General features: G+C 42.0%; 2 protein-coding genes and 1 long non-coding RNA gene across 9 annotated transcripts in view; 1 reads left to right on the forward strand and 2 right to left on the reverse strand.

Annotated features, from left to right (window-relative positions):
- The window catches only part of PTDSS1 (phosphatidylserine synthase 1), a 32,342-nt gene extending 27,207 nt beyond the window's left edge, over positions 1–5,135 (reverse strand). The window contains exon 1 of one of the 2 annotated variants that reach the window (XM_075141412.1): positions 4,787–5,135. In XM_075141412.1, the coding sequence (XP_074997513.1) occupies positions 4,787–4,965 (179 nt within the window). In that variant the 5' untranslated portion in view covers positions 4,966–5,135. The remainder of the gene's footprint in view (positions 1–4,786) is intronic. The other variant, XM_075141411.1, reaches the window with a different exon arrangement.
- A 198-nt stretch (positions 5,136–5,333) lies between these two features.
- On the forward strand, positions 5,334–22,889 carry MTERF3 (mitochondrial transcription termination factor 3). Of its 6 annotated transcripts, none has more exons than XM_075141416.1 (8): positions 5,334–5,358; positions 5,879–6,230; positions 8,423–8,575; positions 9,598–9,787; positions 12,783–12,930; positions 14,193–14,264; positions 17,043–17,204; positions 19,497–20,010. In XM_075141416.1, the coding sequence occupies exons 2-8, from the start codon at positions 5,900–5,902 to the stop codon at positions 19,689–19,691; spliced, it is 1,251 nt and encodes a 416-aa protein (XP_074997517.1). In that variant the 5' UTR covers positions 5,334–5,358; positions 5,879–5,899; the 3' UTR covers positions 19,692–20,010. The 6 variants fall into 6 exon arrangements, 4 of the variants coding, with proteins under 4 accessions (XP_074997517.1, XP_074997514.1, XP_074997516.1 ...); XM_075141413.1 differs by lacking the exon at positions 5,334–5,358 and adding an exon at positions 20,223–22,337 and having other exon boundaries at positions 5,561–6,230; positions 19,497–19,607; XM_075141415.1 differs by lacking the exon at positions 5,334–5,358 and adding an exon at positions 22,352–22,889 and having other exon boundaries at positions 5,562–6,230; positions 19,497–19,607.
- On the reverse strand, positions 13,104–22,458 carry LOC142078624 (uncharacterized). Its single transcript, XR_012672295.1, has 4 exons — positions 22,398–22,458; positions 14,160–14,244; positions 13,413–13,483; positions 13,104–13,220 (listed from the first exon to the last, which is right to left on the reverse strand). It is a non-coding gene; the product is annotated as an uncharacterized LOC142078624 (long non-coding RNA).
- Positions 22,890–22,966: the final 77 nt, after the last annotated feature.

Here is a 22,966-nt window from a genome sequence, read left to right on the forward strand (position 1 = left end):
GAGAGACAGCAAAACTTAAAAGAACCAGGCAAAAACATCAACTTGCTTTTAGATCTATTAAGCTAAAGCTCTGAATAAAATACGAGGCATTATTTGTGCTACTGTCATATTATGGACAGAAGAGAGATCTAAGAATTAATTTGGAATGCCAAGGCAAGCTTGACTGAGCTCTTCCTTCTTTTTAGGCATGTAGAATACAGTGTATAGCAGTGAGATTAACAAAAAAAACCCCACCCAAATCTTCTAACCAGCAGTCAGCTTCTAGGATACTTCAGTAATACAATTAGAAACAAACTTCAGACTATCGTAATATGCATAGCTAATATTTCATAATGTATCACCCACTACAACTCAAATTAAAGTTTTACTGTCTGGGTAATTTTCATGTACTTAGGATCAGTTTATCTGTTTAAATACATTCGCTTATTTATTCCCAACCCATGATATGAAAAAATTCCCAGCAAACTTTAGAGGGATAAAGCTCTTCCTGGCAGATCATCTGTCACATTTCTGGATGGTTCAGTAAAGAATCTATGACAGCATAAATGCGCTCCACATTAGATATTTGCTGCAGTTATAAAATATTTCCCACTTTGCCAAATTATTTCCCTTTCCCTCAAAATTGAACCTTAACAGCTCCACAGCAGACTTCCATCATTGTGAGGTATTTAAGCACTGTGTTAGTTTAACTGTATGGCAGGAAAAAGTACATTAAACATGAATGGTTTCTCTGCAGGCCTCAGGGACTCCCCACAGCATTTTTTTTTTAAACCAGCTCAGTCCAGATTTACCAGTTATTTTCCAGCAGGCATGCTACACCAGCTATGAAGCCCAAATTCCAGAGCTTAACTCTGGCTCCCTTGGCAATCTCAAGAGCCTCGTGCCATCCAGCACACTTCCCAGCCAGAGCCTCAGGCTCCGATGGCTCACACAGTAAAACCATATTCCTGTTTTAACATATGCAAATAACACACACGCACTGCTGTCACGGGAGCTGCTAACTGGGGGAATTTCTTTTTTTTTTTTTTTTTTTTTGGAAGAGAGAACAGATTACTAGAGTCACATCACTGTTCAGGTCAGCGTGCCAAGAAAGAAGTGAAAAACACTGTGATCACATCACTTAATTGTCATGCCAGCTGGGCTGAAGGGTCCTCACCTTTGTGTATCAGGATTCTGAGTACTACTCAGCTTCAGGAAAGCTGTCCTAGTCATGTTGGCACCACTTCCCCCAAAAATCAACAAAGATGTTGTATGCGGTGTTAAACTGCATTTCATTCCAAGGGAGTGGTAGAGGCATTTCATTTTGGCTTGCGGATACCTTTCAAAAGGAATAGACATCCGATGTTCTTGCCAGAAGCAGGTAAAAACAGGTGGGAGCAAGAGACTCGCTACTGTGCACTAATTAGAATAAGAATAATAGCGTTTGCCTGGAAGAACTATTTTGGGGAACGCCAAAAGAAACAGGGAAGCAAAATAACTTTTGGAGGAAAGACACAATCACAACAAGCTGCAATCAGGAAAATGTGCTAAATCATCTCCTCAGCCTCAGGAATTTTGGTGCTGACTTTGAAATATAAGCATTCATGCAGCAAAACCAAGGTTTTAATGCTAGTGTGGGAGGACAGATGAAAATTCTCTCAATTTAAACCCACTTTACCAGCACATTTTTCAATTCTGTGGCTTTTGAGAAGAAATAATAAAAAAATAAAGCACATAATAACTGCATAACCTTTTTCTCTCTCCTGCTGTTCTCCCAGCTCCAGAGCACTACATTACACTGGCACATTACAAAGATGTAAACTACTACGTTATTATATCATGAAGAAAAAAAAATGAGGATACTCAACTGAGGAAAAAGTAGCTAGGACACTAAATTTAGAGGGAGTGGGGGTGGGAAATCTTCCATAAACTCCCCAAATCAAACCTAAATGCACAATAATCCAGTTTAAACAAGTCCATTAATCAAGGGATATGAAAGACAACAGCCCTACATCCTCGTAGGTCTTACTCCTGTTTCCATAAACCCCTGCAACTTCACACCAGAAGCTACCAATATGTCACCTTCCTCAGTCCTTCTGTTATGCTCCACAAAATATCCCCTCCAGCACCCACCTGCCCTCCTGCTGGATGCCTCCAGGTTCAGAGAAGGCCACATCCCTCTCTCCAGGGAAGAAGAGGACAGGGAAAGCTAGAGCCACTCCAAGCCTCCCCTCCAGGGCACAGCCTGGAAGCAGAGGAGCCTGTGTCTGGCTCATTCAGCAGGAAATAATCAAGGCAGCTGCAGCCATTGTCAGAAGCACTAGAAGGATGTGCTTTAAAAAAACAGAATACCCTCTACTCCCCACTTTAAAATGGAGAAGTTAAACACACCCACATTTTTTTTTCTGGATTATTATTATTATGGCTACCTGAATATTATTGCTATCTGAAGTTCAGCTTCACCTTTACCTGTCAGCTCAAAGACAGTATCAACTGCTCTCAGTGATCCCAAGGGAAACCCCACATTATGGCTTGGTACATCCAAGGGAAAAGCATTTTCTAAGTTTGTCTGAACCCCCACATATTTCTGACATAAAACAATTATAGAAGAGACAAGAAAGAGAGAAGCAGAATTTCTTCTGCCTATGTTGAAGTTCCTGAAAAAATAAATTTTGGTTAACATCATCAGTATGAATGTATCATAGAAAATCCCCTGCTTAACAAATTGACCAGGAGAGCTACGGAACAATTGACAGCACAGGGGAAGCAAAGAATCACTTGTCACACCTTACTGGGAAGTCTACAGTGCCTCGTGCCCAGGAGGTGGAAATATGAACCCAATCACTAGAGACTCAATGCAATAAGCTGATGGGAATAGAAAGACCAGACCTGGGAGTACATACTGTAAGCATGTGGGGAACTATCTCCTCCCTCCCAGCTTCTCGAAGAGTACATATGGCTAGGGTAGTGTCCCAAATAAGGGAACAGAGGCAGCACTCTGGTATCACCCAGGAGATGTAGGAAACTCCTGCGATAGTTGGAAATAGTGGGGGGGGGGGGCGGGGGGAGGAAATCAGAGTGGCTTCTACAACCTGAGAAGAGGAGAAACAGGGAAGAGTTAAAGAGAAGTCAACGGGTATTTAAACACAGGAAGTGAGGCAGAGCAGAGACAGACAGGGGGAAGAAAATGAAACTGAAGAAGTCAGAGTTAGAAAGCTAGCAAGACGAATGGAAAAATGCAAACAAACATCCCAGAAGCGAAGCACTATTCTTTGAGCCCAGAAGACTCCATAGTTCTGAAATCGCTGCTTGGCTCATCCTCTGCTTGAAAGAATTAACAGCAAATTCCTTTCCTCCTCCAAAGATGAGCGATCAATTCCATTCATCCTTCAGAATCCATCCAGCATCCTGGATGAGAATCCCTTAGTAACTCACAAGTTTGACCTAAATTAGCCCTGTAGAGAGAAAAGTGATCGGGTGGGGGGAGACAGGACAAGAGGAGCACCTCTAGCAAAGGTGTCTAATTAAACATTGTGCCAAAGCACAGAAACATGTCTCTGATTTAAGAGTTAGGAAGGGATCCCTGGGACATTCTACCTTAGTTTAGATCTTGTTACCTAAGTAGAACAAGGGATGTGTTCACCAAAAATATCTTCCTTGGGGCCATACACAAGTTGAAACAAGAAAAGACACACCTCAGACCATTTACAGCTACACTATTTCACGTTCCCTTATTCTCCTTTCTCAGCTCAACCCAGGCTTGACCATTTTTTTCATAGCTGATAAAAAATACACTTTTGGATTGAATAAGACAGAAGACTACACACTGAATTGCATATCAGGCCTAGGGACAAATAATGATTTTCTTCTGTCAAATGCAGAGTTAATCAACAAGGCCATTGAAATCTGTGATTGTGTACACAGAATGCCACAGAAGTATAAATGAGCCCAAAACACTACGCACAACTCAACTAAAACCTCTCAGGAATCACTGTTTGAGCAGAGACCGCACAATTTAGGCTAAAGGAGGATTATGTTATCATCTCCACAGCTTCATTCAGTAGGAGGCAATAAAAAGTATGCACATTCAGAAAAACACTGCAAGATACTCTTCAGACTGCACTGCTATACCCTCTGTTTACAAATAAGGCTCCCGAAAATAACTGTGTCCATTCTTAGCTTTATTTCCTTGAATGACTTTGGTAGTGAAGTCCTGAGCTGTTCCTGTGGTGGGGAAAGGATGTGGCTAAGTGTATCAGTACTGGGGCCTAAGCCAACGTGTGACTGGCCTCAGACAAAGTGTGTTGTATAAAAATGATGACAAAAACCAGTCACTCCTGTTCACTGAATGCTTAGTAAATTATCTACTTGAGTGATGTCATTGCTGGGCTCCTTGATGGTCTAATAAAAGCCATTTTTGGCAACAGCTTGAAACACACTCATTTTGGTAAAGACTTTAACAGAGAGCGACAAAATGATCAACAAGTTCCCAGGAAATACAGCAGAGGAACAACCGCTCTCCGAAAGGAGGGTCTCCCGAGCATGGCGCTCCCCAGCCAGCTAGCGATGCAACACCCCCGCCTGCACAGCATACAGCAAGTCACGGCCCGATACCAAGTCTCCCGTTAACCCGCCCCCAGGAGGAACCACCGCCCGCCGGAGCCGCGCTGCCCGTCCTCGCCCCCGGGGGACCGGCACCGGCTCTCGCCCCATCCTTCGCCCCAGGGCCGGGTACGCGCGGCCGCGGCGCTGCCAGCACCCAGGGGCGGGGCGGGGGATGCCCGCGGCGGCGCCCGGGGCCGCGCACCTGGTGAAGGCGAAGGCCATGAGGCTGAGGATGGTGAAGCTGAGGAGGGTGATGGTGTGCGGCCGGTAGAAGAACTCCAGCGTGATGTCCTCCACCTGCTGCTCGTTGATCATGCGGAAGTGCAGACGGTAGTTCACGTCGTCCTTGCTCAGGGTCCGGCTCCCCACGCACGACGCCATCTCGACCCCTTCCCCTCACCCCAGTGCAGCTCTGGTTCTCCCGGGGCGGCGCGGCCCGAACCGAACCGACCCGGCCCGGCCGCCCGCGCCGCCTCCCGCTGAGGCGACGCCGCCGAGGAGAAGCGCCGCGCCCGCCTCGCCGAGGGGCGGAGCTCGCCCTGCCGCTCCCCCGGCGCCCACGCGGTGAGGGAGGGAGGGAGGAAGGGAGGAAGGAAGGAACGGAGCGGGGGGGGGGGGGGAGAGGCGGAGCCACACCGCCCCCTTCGAGCAAGCGCTGGGAAGGACCCTTTTCTGCCTTTCCCCCTCTCCCTGCTCCCGAATGGTATCGCCCGAGTTGGGGCGGGGGGGCACGCACGTGGGCTGGGCTGCGCGTGGGAGCGGCGCGAGGGGCAGGTGAGGCGTTGGCGGGTCCCAGCGGCCGGCCGGGCTGCCTGCCGGGGGCCGGGGCTACGTGGCGGGGCGGCCGCGCTCGCCCTCGCCCTCCTGCGGGCCGGGCTCGCTGCGTGCGGAGCGGCACGCACTCACGCGGGCTGCACGCAGGGGCTGCCGGGCTGGGGCGGCCTGCAAGAGGCGGCGAGCGCGGCCCGGCTTCCCCCCGCCCTATGGCGGGGTGTGAGGTGACGGCTCTGCGCGGAGGGCCCCGTCCCTTGGGGAGGGTTTAGGTCGGGGCTGGGCTTCCCCCGTGCTCCCAAGGGAACGGCTGTCGTACAGCGGGCGGTGGCGTTCAGAGCCGGCTCCTCTCCTCAGTTATGCCTCCGTTTGTCACGCGTTTAAAGCCTCAAAGCGGCTACTGAGCGCTTTGTAGCGAGTAATTTCTGCTTTAATGCTCGGGGAATTAACGCTCGCGCTCCCAGCCCTGCGGGCGAGGGGAGGCAGCGCCTGTGTTATTCCTCAGCCCTTCTTCTCCCAGCAGGATGCCGTGCTGAGGTGGAAGATGGCTTTGTGGGCTCGGCAGGTCTCCCGCGGGTGTTGCCTGCTGCAAACGGCCCGTGCTGCCGAATTTCCTGGGAGGCTGAGGCGGTGCAGTAGCACCGCACGGGCATGTCGTGGGTTCGCCCCTCTGACTCTGCTGCCCTCTAGAAATGACGTTCTTCCGTGGAGATTGCAGGCGTACAGGCATGTATCTGCGGGAAGCTGTTCTCCACCTGACAGTGCCAAGGACGGATCCTTTTCTTCTCCCGAAAGTAACTTGCCTTCACCAGTAAAACAGGAACAAGCAAAAGCAGAAACATTGCCTGACCTGAATGCAAAAATACTGTATGAAGGTAAGAGGCCTTAGGGATACCATTTCTCCCCAATCTCCAAATCCTGCTTTCAAGTATTACCCTTGGTTCACCTTTTTTGGCCTGTTTATCTAAAACACTTATCTGAAGTACCTGACTTTCACTTGGTTTTAGCCCCATAGTTAACGCAGAATTCCTGTGGTCACTCTAGCGTATAAAGAATACCTTTAAGCCGAGATAAAGATATGTTTTGCGTAGAAATGTCAGTCTGGAGCTGCTGTTTGAAGAGCTTTTCTTTTCTTTTCGTAACTCTACCTGCAGCAGCTGAGCATTTGCCTTTCCCTCATAGCTGTACTGGTACAAAATAAAGGGTTTTGTTTGTTGTTTTGGGTTTTTTTATTTTTTGAGCAGGAGTGCAGGAGGCCACCCCTGAAGCAGCTCGCACAAAGCAGCCGTTTCAATGATCAGGGATGAACAACAGGAGGCAGCAGAGTGTGAAGCCTGCTTAAGCACTGCCCTGATGAGAAATGCTCGTCAAACCATCTCCTGAGGAAAGGAGATAGATACAAGGTCGCCTTGGTGTTGTTGCGCCGAGGAAATTACCTCACTTCTCTCTACTTTTATATCTAAGTGAGAATAAAAAAAAATACCACCCTCTGAAAATAATTCTACTATGCTGAGGAAACTTGCTCTGGATTACTAAGCAGTCTTGTATGTTCAGATTCTGCTTTGAGCACAGCCAACTTGGATCCTACAGAGCTTATTTTTGGGGTGGCTCAGAGCTGCAACTGAGATCTGTGTGTTTGTGCAGCTGGTTCTGGAAACAGTGCTGCACCAGAACTGACAGGTCAGCCAGCTCGTTTGTGTCTGCACCTGCGGTGCAGTTTATTTACATGCCAGATTTTTATCTGCCAGGAGACTTACTGTTATATGTGTGTGTGTGGAGCATTTTGCCCAGTTGGCAGTGTATACAATGGAATAAATATAATTGCTAACTTTTTTTTTTGGGTAACTTGAGGTATGTTTCCTGATAGGACGTTTGAAGAACTTAAAGTGGCAAAAAAGGGGCATCTATGCTTCCAGAATGGACCTTGGTGTATATTGGTTCGGTCCTCAACAAGTTGAAAGGAAATGCGTGATATCCATATAGATTCCTAGAGAGTTCTTATTATTGTTTAAGGTGTAAATGTTGCTAAAAACGTTTTACTGTGCTTTTGTTTCTGAGGCTTTGAGAAAAAGAAATGGCAAGACCTTCAACAGCTATTGAGCTAGTCTGTGCAACTCTTCCTAGAACAATAGGATATTCCTACTTATTTTGGAACCTGTCTTGGTAGCTCTGGTGTGGCTTTGTTTTTTTAACATGGAAGAGTGTTACTCTAGTCTCTAGGAAGTCCTTGTGCGAAGGTACAGGACACAGAAAATCCCCATCCTTAAGAGTTTATAATTAGGGCTGTTGATCAGTAATCAGTTTGATAATTGAGGTGGATGCTAGCAGTCAGTCTGCGAAACAGTAATCTTGATCTAGCTGTTGTGAGCTCCTGTCAATGGAAAAATAGATCAGTTTAGAGAAATGTTTTTTAAAAAGACACTGAGCTCTGTGACTTGGAACACTTAAGGTGAAACAAGCATAATGATGTTCACTTGCAAACCTTAATGAGTAGGAAATGGAGCTTGACTTCCTTAGCTGTTAGAGGTGGTGGCAGTCAGCAGCCATCCTGTAATGGGTAAGACATGATAGCTTGGTTGGAGTTGGCTGTGAAATACCTTCAAAGTTAAAACAACTGCAGTTCAGACGTCACATTCAGAAAAGGCACAAAGTAGTGGGCTTGTCAGGTTATGAAAAATAACCTTTGCAGTAGGCTTTGGTCTGGATATGATCAGGCAAGAATGTATTTGTGAAGACATGAAAGAAAATTCTTTTTCAAAAAGGTGATGTGATCTGTTGTCTGCAGTGATCAAGGCAGCAGACTGAAGGCAGGCTTGCTGGGTAGTATGCTCAGATCTGGCCACATGAGCAAGAGTTGATGGGCAGTGACAAGGACATGGAACAGAGACAAAAACTGGGAGTGGAGTCTATGTTTTCATATGTTTTCAAATAATAATTGATTGGCTGTTCATCTCATGCACAGCGTTCTTGCATTTTGAAATGGCTTTTAAGAGATCTGTATAGCATTTGGTGGGAGCAGCTTTGTCTTTCACAAAATGCATTTGGGTCTTCTGTATTTGTTTCTTAGACTGGGATGACATCCCACCTTCGTCTGCTTTGGAGGAGATTTCTGAGGAAGAAGCTGTACAGATCATCGCAGAACCGCTTCTTCCCCTTCAATCTTCCACACTCCGAGATTATGTTGATCACTCAGAAACCCTGGCAAAACTTGTCCACCTAGGTATGTGAGATTTTGTTTCTGCAGTTTGCCTATATCTGGAACTTTAGAGATTCTATAATTTGTGTTTTGATCTTACTGGCTGCCTTGTAAAATTGAAAATAGGAACAGTGACCAATGGCTAAGGGCAGCAGAACGTTATCCAGGGTAACTGGAAAGAGAGAAGGGACTGCATGACTCACTAGCAATGCTGTATTAGTTAAAGACAAGGCTGGCTAGCTTTAGTCCCTTAGTGCTGTGTATGCTAGAAGGAGGCATGTCCCACAACTTCTGGAGGTGGGGAGCACTTTGTGTGACTTGATCGGTCTCTCTTCTTTTGGGCTGGTTAAGGATGCTTTAATGTGCTGCAAAAGAAATTACAGCTCTCCGTCCGTGGAAGGAAGGAAGGAGAGCGGTTGCTGTGGAGAACCTTAGAAGTGGGGCACAGTAAACTGGAGAGGCAAGGAGGAAGGGATGGAAGAGAACCTTACTTTTCATCAAAAAGCACTTGGACCGTGCAGGGGTAGCTGAGTTCAAGATTGCTGGCCACCTCCTTGTTTCCCAAAAGTGCAAGGAACACTAGAAGGAGGTTGGAGAAATAAATATTTGAGAGGGGGAGATCTGGCTCCATGCAGTAACAAATTGCTATGTGTGAGCCAGTATCCAAAGGCATTCACTTCAAAATCATCCCCTTCCCTTGTATAACGGAGTTGGGAATTCCTTGCACACATACTTCCATGCAACAGGAGTAGGTCTCTACATGTGGCACGTGCTAGTGTACTTGATTCCTCACATGCAGGATTTACTGCAAATGTCTTCCTTCAAAAAATAAACTTTGCAAAAGTGTCTAAAATGACTTCTTGTTTTATCTGGAATCTTTCCACAATATACAAGGTGGTGTGACCTTGCTGTGTTGAGCAATTGAAGCATGCTAAATCAGTGCAAAAAAGGAGTAGTCCTATAAATTTCAACATGTCTTCCTGAAACATTTATAGGAAGTAGGATCTGTGTTTAATTAAAACAATATCTAATTTTATTTGTTGTAGGAGTTGACTTATCCCAAGTGGAGAAACGTCAAAAGGCAGGTCAACTCTTACTGACCCTGGACTTTGAAAAAGATATAAGAAAAATACTTCTGTTTCTTAAGGATGTGGGTGTAGAAGACAATCAGCTGGGACCATTCCTGACCAAAAATCCATACATCCTTGGTGAAGATTTGGAAGCTTTAGAAACCAGGTAAGCCTTTCAAATAGCAGCAGGGTGTTAAGCCCCTTGGCTTGAAGATCTAGTTTCCCAGTTGGCTTAACCTTGTCTGAACCTGTGTTGCTGCTGCTTCCTTTCTCACTTGATCCCTGGCTCCATGTTTCTGTGCCTTTCCATCGGTCAGCGTTAACATGTGGTGGTATCGTAAGTCGAGTCAACACCCTGATCCACCTGAAAACTGTCCAGTAACAAATTTTACTGCTCATGCCTATCTCTCTGCCATAGAGGAAGCACTTACCTGTGTCTTGCAGAGATCCTAGCTTTCTTTACTCAGCTGTATTTGTTTGGTGTGTACCTATAAGAAGTTTGATTCTGAAATGGAATTACTTTATTCTTCTGATTCATACTTCCATTAGGTGTGTTGATTACAGAAAAAATTGTAGGAAAATGGACTTTTATTCTTAAAACTACTCCAGGCTTGCATTAATTCAACAGTTCTTTTACAGAACAACTTGTGTGTACTTTGTAATGAACTCAAAACATCTTGGTCTTTAAAAATTCCAGAAAAGAAAGTCTTTCTGCTTGGCTCTTGTACGTAGTAGCTGTCCAAGACAGAAATCTGAAAATACGGCTTTTTGGAAACAGGCACATTAGTAGACTCATGTCTAACATAGACCTGACTTTTCTTCTTTCTCCTCTGTTCTTCCATCCTCCTGTTCAGTAAGTGGCCTTTCAGAAACAATATCCAAAAAGAACGTGTCATTTTTCAGCAGTAGCTTTGAGTTTAGATGTCAGAGTTGCTTATACTCTTCTGAAGAGAGTATTTTTTGCTATGATAAACATCTAACTCTCCTGTGGAGTCAGATTTGCTTTTCAGTGACTGTCCTGTGGCACTGCCTAGTTAGTAAAGTAGGGGCTGAACAGGGAAATCCAATTTCTTCTTCATTTTCTGCAGCTTGATTTTTCAGTAAGTTCATCTCTGGCACTGGTGAATGCTTTCCTGCAAGCTTTAAAGTAAGTGTGCTGCAGAGGGTGTATGGCAGGCTGTGAAGTGAATGTGTCTCAGATAGCTGTCTTTTGAAAGCCGAGTATCACCTTTGCATAAACACTTCGGTGCAGATGGACATGGTATTGGTTACATCACTCTGGAATGTTTTATTGCTATGGATTCCACGTTGCCAGGAAACAAAACACAAATTTCAATAGATTTGGCATTTAACTTCAGATAAACACTGTAAAAGTCAAAACATTCCATAATTCATAACAATTCTGACAGTTGCAAATCAGTGTCTGTACTGCAGCTGCACCAGATGCTTTGTTTTATGGTACTGTTAATGATGACTTAAAACTGTTAACATGCTACAGAGAACTGCTGACCCCTGTAGTAGAACGAGGGCTAACCTTGGTGCCAACACTCACAAATTTATCTCAAACTTCGGCCAGGTTGGATGATTGTGCTTCTTTAATATACCAGTTTCTAGAGCCAGGTTATTACAGTCTTGCCATCCCCTTTTAAGCTTCTTGCCTTTCCAGGATGTGAAGAAATACTTCAGGTGTGAATCTTAATGACTTGTTAACAGAAAACAAGTGGAGGGGAGTCAGGACAACCAAAAGGTTTTATTTTTAATCTGCTCATTTAGCTTATTTCTAGGATGCTTGGCAGTTGTGCCCTTGAAAAACTGAACGGAAGTAGTATAGTGTAGCCAAGCTGCAGCATTCAAAACAAAATGGGATAATTTTTGAAGGGCCAATTGTTTATTGTTGTGTTCTGCATTTCTTCCCCTGCTAACCTCTCCTTGTCTCTGAGGCTCCTGCAGCCAGTTCCGTCAGCATTGTCTGGAGCGTAGGCTGCTACCTTCTGTGTTGGGGTGCCCGCTCAGTTAGGAGTTGGTCCTCTAGAGTTTGTTCTTGGATCTTCTGTCTTGTGATGACTTCATTTTTTAGGGTTTGTGGAAAGAGACGGAGGTTGTAGTGACTGGAAGGTATTTTTATTTTTTTCTCTCCACAAGACATGATTTAACACACAGCCCATCTTTTGCTGAATATCTGCTTCTGCAGAATATTCTGCAATCCATTTAGTATCTTAATTACTGTCAGATAAATTCAGTTCTTGTATGCTCTAAGTTCATTTGACAGCAAATACTTCTGTATATGCTTATCTATAACCAAAGGAACGTCTTCAAATTGTATTTCAGTTTTTTTGCAAATGGTGGCATGTGGGTTAATCATGTCTCTTTTTATTTTGTATGCTGTATTTCCCCCATTCCTTTTTCTGGGAGCTATGGTAATAATCTACTGCAAGTACTACTTGAAATAGGATTTCACTTTCCTGAATTCAACAAAGTTTGGAAAAAGTTTTGAGTTGGAAAGAAAGCAAGCAAGCTCTGTTAAACATAAAAACTTTAGTCAGCTCCTTCTCCTTTCTGACAACCAGATGTTTTGTAACTAAATCCTCGAACCAGTGACTGAAAGTAGGGACCTATTGTAACAAACGTAACTTCAGCTGATTTAGAAATGTCTTTTTGGACAATGTCTCTACAGATAGCATTGTTGTATGATATTTCTACTCCAGTGCTATTGGCAAAACAGGGATGAATGAGGTATTGTACTCTGTTCTTTCAGCAGTAGAAATGGAATTCATTAAAATAGCAAAAGGCTGTATATATCTTCTTGTCCATACCCTATGATGATCTATTAATGTGTTTGCAATCTAGGAGACAGGCTGGTAGTTAAACGTAGGTTAACATAGTTATCTGCTTAAGCACAGCTGGAAGGAATTAAAATCTGTCTTTGGTATTGACATTCTGCTCTGAGGTTTATTTTACTTCTAATTAATTGGAAGGGACGGTATTTTGCTTTTATGATAACTGCAGATTTCCCCCTAATTATTTTTGGCAGGGTTGCATGTTAATGCTAGAACATCTGTCCGTTTATAAGATATCACTGAGGAATTTAAGCAAGTACTGAATAAATGGAGGCAATAAAATTTTCATCACTGGATTTTATTTTGTTTTTGTTCTCTTTCTAGAGTGGCTTACCTAGAATCAAAAAAATTTGGTAAGGCAGAAATTGCTCAGATGGTCTCAAGAGCTCCATATTTGCTGTTGTTTTCAGTGGAAAGGCTGGATAACAGACTGGGTTTTTTCAAAAATGAGCTTGGCCTCAGTGTAAAAAAGGTAAAGACTGAAGTCTTTAGGTACTTTGTCAGTGACAACTGTAAGGCCTTTGAACATGAATACTTCAAGTGTTTGGAAGTTATCCATAAACTCTAGTGACATTACTGATGGTAACACAGAGGGTTATGGGAGGATAACATGATTTCAACTGTCTATAGAAGTAATATGGACATCTAACATTCAAAGGTCCTGAAGTACAGTTCTTGAAGATGATCTGCAGGTTATTGTCAAACAAGCATGTATGTGTCCAGTTTTATTATCTGAGGTGGGTCAGAGGACTGAATCCATTGCTGAAACAGAGAGCAACAGCTTTTTTAACTTCTAGAAAATTAATTGGCTCTCTTCATCTCTTCAAGATACTGTAACATACTTAACTCATTGGTGAAAAATAGTCTAATCTGCGAATATCATATCAAACTAAATGCCAAATCATATGCTCAGCTCACCAAGAATAACCCCGGGGTTCACTTGCGAGTGCTTACCACATTACGTGCTTAGCAGGTGTTTAGAACTGTGCTTCAGGATCTTCAGAGGAGGTAGTAGCTGGACTTTCCTGGAATAAGTAGGCAGTGTTAGTTGTTTCCTGCAGTAGTTGGGGGTTGCAATAAATGTCAAGTTCAAGTGGAATCTGGTGTTCTTCTATTGGCTTCTATTAGCTGAACAGTCATAGCTGTCACAGTGCCTGTTGCTGGCCTTTCCATGCTTGAGGCAAGAGATCTCTCTGGAAAAGGGTTTAGTCACTGCCTTGTACTCAGGGCGGATTACAAGTAATCATGTGGTTTAGGGGACGTGGAGTAATTTCTTGTATTGCCATAATACTATGGTCTAACCACATCCTGAGGTAGACAAATTCCACTGCAGCTGAAAAAAACTTTTATAGCCTCTATCAGGTAGTGTTTTGTTTACTTTTTTCAAAAAAGTGGGAAGAAACAACTTGAGCACTGAGAGAGATTGGGCATTTGAGCATGCTTTCTACTTTTGGGGTATGCTTTTACTCCCTCTTCCTGTCTGTTTTACAACAGCTACGTTATTTTTTGTTTTCCAAACGAACATATTTGAGTAACTTTTTGCACCTTAATATACTGCTGCTTCATGCAAACCCATCTTTGGGGTAGAGATAAAATGAAATGCAAGGGAAAGTGCATCCCTCTTCCAACTGGGGGAAAAAAGCTTATAAGAGATCTCTATCTTTCTTTCACAGACGGATTCACAAACAAGCTTTCACTTACAATCTTTCCTTTGTGTGCTTTTCCTAATTGTAGACAAAGGATCTGGTAATTCGTCTTCCAAGGCTACTGACTGGCAAATTAGAACCTGTAAAAGAAAATCTTCAGGTGAGCTTATTAGTAGATATTAAAAGTGTATTGTGTATCCACGTAGTTTAAGAGTTGTCAGAAGATAAATTCCTGGAGGAGAATCCTGCACAGAAAGAATTTAATGAAATAATTTTAGTGGAGATATAAAATAACTGAGGATTTTGTTAAACAATTTCTTTTCTGCTATAGCTTGCAAGCTTACAGCATACGTGGAGCAGTATCTTATTCTGTCTTCTACTTTGATGTAGGTTAGAAACTTCATCTGGGTCCCTTCCTGCCAAAGTTGCTATCTGATGACACAAATTGTTACCCATTTCTTTACGAATGAAAAATAGGGTCTGCTCCCTCTTTTTTTTTCCCCTTAATTATTATGGTTTTTTGCTAACTTGGATTTAGGAGCAAGAAATGTGCAGTTGATTATCTTCCTCTTGGCAGGTAGCTAGTCTGCCAAAATGTGCATTTGACACCTATTGTCTGATAGCAGATGGTCGTTATTAACAACTGTGGGGAAAATAACTTCAAACCCACAGGGACTCCTTTCCCTTTTGAAAATGTAACTATGTATTGGTTTAATTATTGTGCTGTAAAGCCATCTAGGCCAAACAGCATGATGTAGTGTAACAACTTGAGAAATCCTATTATCCTATAACGCATAACTGTGAATTAAAATATATAATTTTCAGACAGACTCACTGCTTTGAAACTATTAAACACTGGGAATCTTGCAATCTCAAATGTGTGTGTGGTAAGGGAGGAGACTGGAAAGTAGCAGACTGTTCCAATTAATAGTGCTTTCTTTTTAATGAACATTGTTTCCACAGGCTAGGGATTCACTATATTCTAATGAATGTGTTTTTAAGATCCTCAGTTCTCTGCAACTGTGTTATCTATCTACCAAAAAGTGTATAGTGTAGCATCCTTATTTTTAACATGTTCTAGAGAGAGATTTTTAGGATCTCTAAAGGATTTTTAGGTCCTCACTATTAGAATCTACTGATACTTAGAAGCTCCAGCCTTTCAGGAGGTTGGATGTCTCAGATTCAGAATCTGGGTTCAGACCTGTATGTCCTAAGCTGGTTGTGGGCAAGCAGTTCTCAGAAAGTGAAACCATATACCAGCAGCTCAGAAGTGATCTGGTGGTATCCCTCATTCTGAGTGGGCTGTTATTTAGAAACAACTGCTGCAGCTGATACTGGTTGTCAAAAGATACCAATCACGGACTAAATGAGCTTCCATCCTCTGAAGGTTTCATCAAGCACAATTACAGATTCACTGATAGGGTAAAATGGAAAGCTTGCATTACCACTGCCTGTTGTGGGAATCATATGGAGTACGTTGAATATTGCTGGGGCTTACACAGTAAGCATATGTGGTCTAGAGAGTTACTGAATATTAAATATGTTTACTGTCAAACTGAGTGCAGTCAAAGCAATTTAGACTTGAGCTCACTGTTTATGTCGAGAGAGATGTTCCATTTCACAGAGCAGAAAAGAAAAGCTCAAGTTGTTTGCCTCAATTACCTCTACAGTAGGGTCAGCTATACCTCTCCACTGATTTAACATCAGGTCTTACTCTCAGTTGTGTATCTTAATGCAGTAAGTTACCCCTGCCAACTCAGATCCGTGGAAGACACCACTAAAGTGCAAACACATCTCTTCATACTTGAATGCTGTCTTAGTTGATTGGTATTTCTAACACTACACAAATATTTATGAAGCAGATAAGGAAGAACTAGGAGTTGAAAGACCTGATTATAATCACCTCTAGAAACGGTAAGGATCTGGAAGTCCTAAGGTAGCTTCAAAACCCAGATTCTAAGCCCTTCCCTTTGTATTTGCCAGGCAGTTTTGGAAAAGAGCTGCAGTCTTGGCACATCAAACTGGAAAAACAAAAAGCACCAGCTTTTTGCCAACTGAAGAAATACCTGAGTTGGATTTGAAAGTCTGGTTATGTTGACTGACAAGCACACCGACTTCATGACTGAAAACAAGCTGCTTGTAAATGTCACTGGAGGATAGAAGAAATGGCTGAGTTACCAGACACTCTTGTATGCTGAATTCCTTTCTCAACAACTCAATGAACTGCTTGCCATTCTGCACTTTGGGAGGAGTGCTCATGATTTTATTGAAAAAATGTGTTTTGTTTTCCTTTTGGGAAACCATAATTGAAGTCAAGGCAGTCTCTGAAAAAGACATCTTATTTTAGACATTAACCAACTGTAAAATAAATAGAATACACCACATATTCTACACATCTCTTTCAGGTTCAACAGACTTCAGCTGAAGACTACAGGACTGAAATTATACTCCCTAATATAAAAATATAACTTGGATACATTAGCAAAAGAAATAACACATTAACAAAAGTAGTCACTAGCTATTTGATTGCTGTGTTTCACAGAGTTCAACAGCTTCAGAGCTAGAAAGTCAAGTCTCTTTTGACAGCTTGGTATTGAAACTGATAAAAGACTCTTAGGGCAGAATTTTTGTGCTTGTAATTGCCATGCATACTGAGACACAGCTTTTCTGTTCATATCTCAGACAAGCTGAAAAATACATAGCATTCACAGAAGTCATCGTTACTTCAGGGATACTCTCTAAACAAATTACACTTTAATCCAGAATGATAAATAATTCACACTGTCTGACTCAAGAACTGGAGTGGCAGATATTATTGTAGGTTGCATTCTTGTTCCTGCATGACAAAGGGTTGAAGAATTTTGCATTAGTTTATTTCAGTTAAAATAAACTGTTTCTTGTAGCTGACTTCTGAAGATAAAATTGTGTTCTTTTTCAGGTTTGTCAGATTGAACTTGGTTTTCAGCGTAATGAAATTCAAGAGATTGTGTTTAAAACCCCCAAGATTTTAACTGCAAGTAAAAAGAGACTCAAACAGACATTTGACTACTTACACAACATAATGGGCATTCCCCACCACATGCTTACTCGCTTTCCTCAGGTGAGCTGTTAATCTGGGAATAAATTGTAGGTGCTCTTTGCATAGCTGCTTCACTAGTTTTGTGCTGAAGGTGGAGCCTCGCTGTATGCAGGACACGCGTGAATTCTTGTCTATGGCTTTTACTCTAATTGGGATAACTTTTATTAACAATTCAGCAACCATTGAGGATTCCAGTGTGGAAGTGCCCTTCTTCTCCCCCTGGCACATGTGACACCACCACCCCTGTCTTGTGAATTTTTAAGTTTTCAACAGAAGTAGTCACCCTCATCTCTTCTGGATTCATGCAAGAGAGATTACTTGCCTGCTGAGGGATTCCTTGTCCTGAAATCTGACTTAGCTAAGAATCACAAGAGAAGACAGATCATGTAGAAGATCTGTTCATTAGATAACATATATACAAAAACATTTCTTTCAGATTTGTGTAGTTAAAAAATAAATTTTATAGATTCTAGGATCTGAAAATATAGTTTAAAGGTAAGAGAAGTTCTCTCCATTAGGCAGTCAGATTCTTATTGATCTTCCTATTGCTGCAGCAATAGCTAAAAAATCACAGGAGTGAAAATAGATTAGTTTCTTGATGACTATTTTGGTTTTTTCTATCTCATTACTGTTATTCCCTCACAAATTAAAAGTTGAAAGCATTAGTCATTTCATCCAGTGCTGACAACAGTCACACTAGCTTCTTACAAGGAAAAAAAGAAAGCACAAATTACAACTTCTGAACTGCAATAATTTTCTTCCTAAGTGACTCTAGTAGGGAATCTAACTGGCTAAAAAGCCAAAATTATATGGGGAAATAAAACTATACCCCAGGATTTTGATTACTCATCTTGCTATTTAATATATCTTTACTTAACAAGGATGCTTGCTGTAACTCCAATCCCTGTGTCACTTTTGCCTTCCTTGACCTGTAAGTGACTACAAGTCTCACTCGCTTTCTTCTTAGTTGTCTTATTGTTGGCTTGGTGGTGGTTCACCTCATTATTTCTCTTCCCTTTGTTTGGAAGGGTAAGTGGAGAGTTTCCTCTATTCCTTGTTCTTGGTGCAGTCACTCTTCCCTGTTCTTCCCTTCCATCCTCAAAAACTGTTGAGTTCCAGGATATGGCTAGTGCTACTCAGTCTGTATATGGTCTGGCCATTAACTTGTGCATTCACAAATGCATACTTGTCTCCATCTGTTCTTGCTTCTATTCTGAATGACAGTAACGCTGAAAATAAGAGACATACAGGATTTTTTTGTCAAATCCTCTCTGATGTTACACCTGCTGTTGTAACCATCCTTCCTGTCAGCTAGCTCCATAAATGGTGGTTAAGGTTTTTTCCCTGTCTTCTGACTCCCTCTTAAAATTCAAGGAAGGCAGAAGAGGAACAGTAGTTTTGCTTTCTGTCCTAGTTCAAATTAGTTTGCATCGTCATGAAATCCTTCCTTCAGTAGTGTAGTCTCTCCTTTTTAGTAAAAACTCTGCTCGCTTTCATTGCTTTAGCATTCATGTTTTCACCATTATCTTCTCTAAAGCAGCATCTCTCTTCAGTTGTACTGCTCAGGAATGTGGAGTTAGGTTTCTGCTTTTAAGACTTCTTAATTGTGCATCTCTTGCCTTCCCCACTTCTCTCTCTTTTTAGATTTCCACTGATTTCTTTCATGTTTCTTTTACCATTGTTCTTGCCTTTGACTGTCTAGAATTCTTTTTGTGACAAATATCTTCAAAGATGTAGGCATTGCTGTGCAGCAGAAGACAAGTGGTTGTTTTGAACCACTGCACTGTGCCTTTTGGCTGTGTTGTGACAGGAGGCACAGCCACTCACCTTTTCTGTTGCCACTGTGCAATTCACTCATTTGTATTATGCCAAGTGGTCACCTGGTCATTTCTTCCTTGTAACAATGCTCATCTGAATCTGACTGTATAAATAAATGCTTCTGATAATATAGGGAAAATGCTTAGGTATTCTTGCTCCCTGTTTCTGAATGTCTCCTCTCCGCTTTCTTGGCTGTGATTATACCAAAGTAATATAGTTATTATATATAAACAAAAAAACTATCATGCTTAAGACAGTTGTATCACTCCCTGATTTCCCTTGTGCATGTACCTCAGCATATTGTATTGAAACATTTATTTAGAATTTAGATTTATATATACATGTAATCTACCTGGTGTTTGACATAAATAAGAAGAAAAGATGCAAATTATTTTTCTTCCTAGACCTTCATTTTGTCTAAAAAATGCTCTTATTTTAGATTCATCAGAGTCTGAAATTTAGACGGCCTAAAAGATTCTTCCTTTTCTTTCTTAGGTTTTCAACTCAAAGCTATTACGAATCAAAGAGAGACATATGTTTCTTAGATTCTTGGGAAGAGCCCAGTATGACCCAGCACAACCCAGCTACATCTCTCTGGACCAGCTAGTATCCTTGCCCGATGAGGTGTTTTGTACAGAGATCGCCAAAGCTTCTATACAGGACTTTGAAAAATTCTTGAAAACACTTTAATTAGTAACACATGTAAAAAGGAATAGAATAAAGTTATGAAACAAACATATTTCATATTTTCATAAAACTGCTCCCCTTTATGGTCTCTTAACTTCTTAATTACTGGTTTAAGAAGTTGTTGCTTATGAAACATTTGTAGAATGTAATGGCTCACAGTAATATTTTTTATGGTGACTTAAAAATGTATTTCAGAAGGATTAATTGAATATATGTTGTTTGCTATTGATGCGATCCTTGTAATTAATTGCTAACTTAATTGAGAGTGAATGATGCAGCACAGAAAGTAACAGAAAAGTAAATTAAAGTGGATGCTTCTTTTTTTTTTTTTTTTTTTTCCTTTCAATAATTTCGGAGTTTGGGGAGGTGAAAAAACTGGCTAGGGATTTATTCTCTGTCTCGCCCTCTGTCTTCTCCCCTCACCCTCCCTCCCAAAAAATTAGAGTAACAAGCTAATGCAGTAGTGAAGAAGTGATGTGATTACCTGCTTTTACCTTAACAGCCAATAATGGTATTCTTTTCCTTGTACGTTAGAAAGTACACTGTTACATATGTGAAACACCTCATACAAAAGGGCATTTTTCAACAGGTTACAGAAGTGTTTGTGAAGCTGGCTGCTGAAGTTAATATCCTAAAAGCTGTGCAGTGAAACTTGGTTTGACATATCAAAGAAAATTGGCAGACTGAATCTAGGCAAATTACAAAAAGAAAATAAGCTCCTTCTAGATTTCAGGGACATGTATAATTTCAAGTCACTTTTCTCTTGCCCTTGTTGAGGAGGGGAAGTAGTTTTTCCCCACCACAATGAGATTTGTATGACTTTAGTATACAAGTAACCGTATGAAAAGAGGCTGTAGCGTATACTTGACAGAGTTATGTTGCTCAGTTATAACAACTGAAGTAAATGCTAACATTAGGAATTGCGGGAGTATTAAAAGTACTTAATCCTATCAGTAAATAAATCACACTAATATGGAATTATCAAATGCTTCATGGTGTATTTGGTCAAAGTGAAGAAACTGACTAAAGCCAAATGCAAAGTGTCTGATAGTTTATTGTTTAGAAGTTTCCATTCTTTCTGTTGAAATAGTTCAGGAAACTGAAATCCAGATGTTTTCATTATTTAATGAAAAAGTTTCAGTGTTTTAAATGCTTAGTGTTGGAGCTTAAAATACCAGTTTGAGTCACAGAAATGTAAGAGCCTGAAGAAGATTTTGTATGCAGACAGAAGAATAAAATTCAAAAGGTTAAATTCCCCTAATAGGTGGGAAATACAGTAAGGTTAAAGAGACATTTAAAGAATAATAGTAGTCATCTCTGGATCACAACTTGGGTCTTTATCCAAAATAAAAATGTGGATCACGACTTGGGTCCTTTATCTAAAATAAAAATTTGAAATTTGAATTACAACACCCAAGAAAAGGAATATTGTCAGAACAAGCAGGGTGCCAAATGATTTACTGGGGCATTTTCATGTGAAACACAGTAAAAAGCCGTATTTATTGTCTGCAATATATATCCGAGATGCTCTGTTTTGTCTTTCGTTTTCATGTTTCCCACTCGGTTGGCCTGGGAAGATCACTTGAAATCCTCTGTTGAGCAGACTGTTCTTGGTGGAGATGCGTAATATTTCATCTAAAGTGGTGGCTGAAAAGTGATGGCTAAGCGCTTTCCCCGATCCTTCCTTTCAAATAAAAATATCTAAGTCTAATTCAATATGCTTACTTAGATTTTGACTGTATTAAATGCTAATAACAAACTATAATCTCTAAACAATCTAGTAAAACTTAATGTTTCTAGTAAAAATTAATGTTAATAGAAATTATGTGGGCTCATAATGCCAAAGTAAAGAGTTTGCTTTTGCAGATTTACTCCACTGTCCTTATCACAATCTATATTACTATGTGACAAACCATTATATTATAGAATACGTATATTTTGAATGTCTTAAACTTTGAGCTTTTAATTCCTTTATTTTTAAATGTAAAAATGATTGCTGCCAGAGCTAAACCAGTTTCTTTGAAATGTTCAATGTGTGAGTTTATGCCAAAATAGCTTCCCAGAAATACCATGAAGAAAGGAAACAAACGATTTTATGGGAGTGCTAAAAGGAAAGGGGAGAAAGGATACAAGAACTTTTTGAGAATTGTGCCAAATGCTTTTTGGCTTTAAGATGAAAAAAAAAAAATCTTTAGAAGAAATGTTTGGCCTAGAATGACCAAACTTACTGTAGTCTGCTGTTCTTGATAAGGGCTGGCAGCCTTTGATTGAGAATGTTGATTAATTGAGGCTTGCTGGGTACAATATGGCAAAGATGCTTTGCGGTCTGCTGACGTGCAGTCCGAGTTGTGCTGTTTGCTTGCGTATCACATTCAGCTGCGTGCTTTTCTGACTGAAATAGCAATATTTCTAGAATAATTCCACATGCTTATGTTATTTCTTTAAAAACGCAGAGGTCCATGTCTGAAGCAATTGCTGGGGAGAGGCAGTGATGATCTGTGCCTCAGAAAACAGAGCCGCTCACCTGGCAGCTGCGATACGTGAGCAGAGAGAGGTTTCTGCTGCTTTCTGTGACTGACTTGGTGCTTTGCTTACTGTGCCTTACCAACAAACTAATTTTTAGCAAATATTCACCTTTACCCCTCAGTTTGCAGTCTTCACAGCACCCAGTTACACCAGTTCAGCTGCCTTGATTGACAGCTGGATTACCTTAAACTGAAGCCAGTGGTTGTTCACCTGCACTCTGGAGGCTCCGAGTTAGCGCCGTGGCCACGCAGCTTTGCTGGTGAGAAGGCGGGCACCGCTAGCCAAGGCCACGGCTGGGACTACAGCGGCAAAGTATTTTGATTTTTGAGCCGCTGCCAGCTTGCAGAGGCGCTGTGGTGCACGCACGCTGCGAGCGGACCGCGTGATGTTGTTCTGAACAAGCATTAATGCATCTTGGCTTAATTACCGATTGTCCAACACCCTAAGTGTTATTTAAAACCACCGTTAAGAGTCATGAGCTTCAGCGTGCCCGCCTCGGCCTCTTGTCGCTCTTTCCGCCCACGGGCAGGTGCCTCAGAGCAGCCCGGCGCCCCGCGGCAGTCACGACGGAGCTCCCGCGCCAGAACACGGCCTAGCGGGACGCCGAAGCAGGGACAGGCCGCCACGGCGGAGACCGATGGGGGAGGCTCCGTCCTCGGGGATGCCCGCCACCCGGCTGGACAAAGCGGCAGGCGAGCCGGGCCTGGAGCGCCACTGGCATGGCCGGCGCCGCCGCTTCCCCCGGCCCGCCG

This window comes from Calonectris borealis, chromosome 2 (assembly GCF_964195595.1).
Source record: "Calonectris borealis chromosome 2, bCalBor7.hap1.2, whole genome shotgun sequence".
NCBI classification, from domain to species: Eukaryota; Metazoa; Chordata; class Aves; order Procellariiformes; family Procellariidae; genus Calonectris; species Calonectris borealis.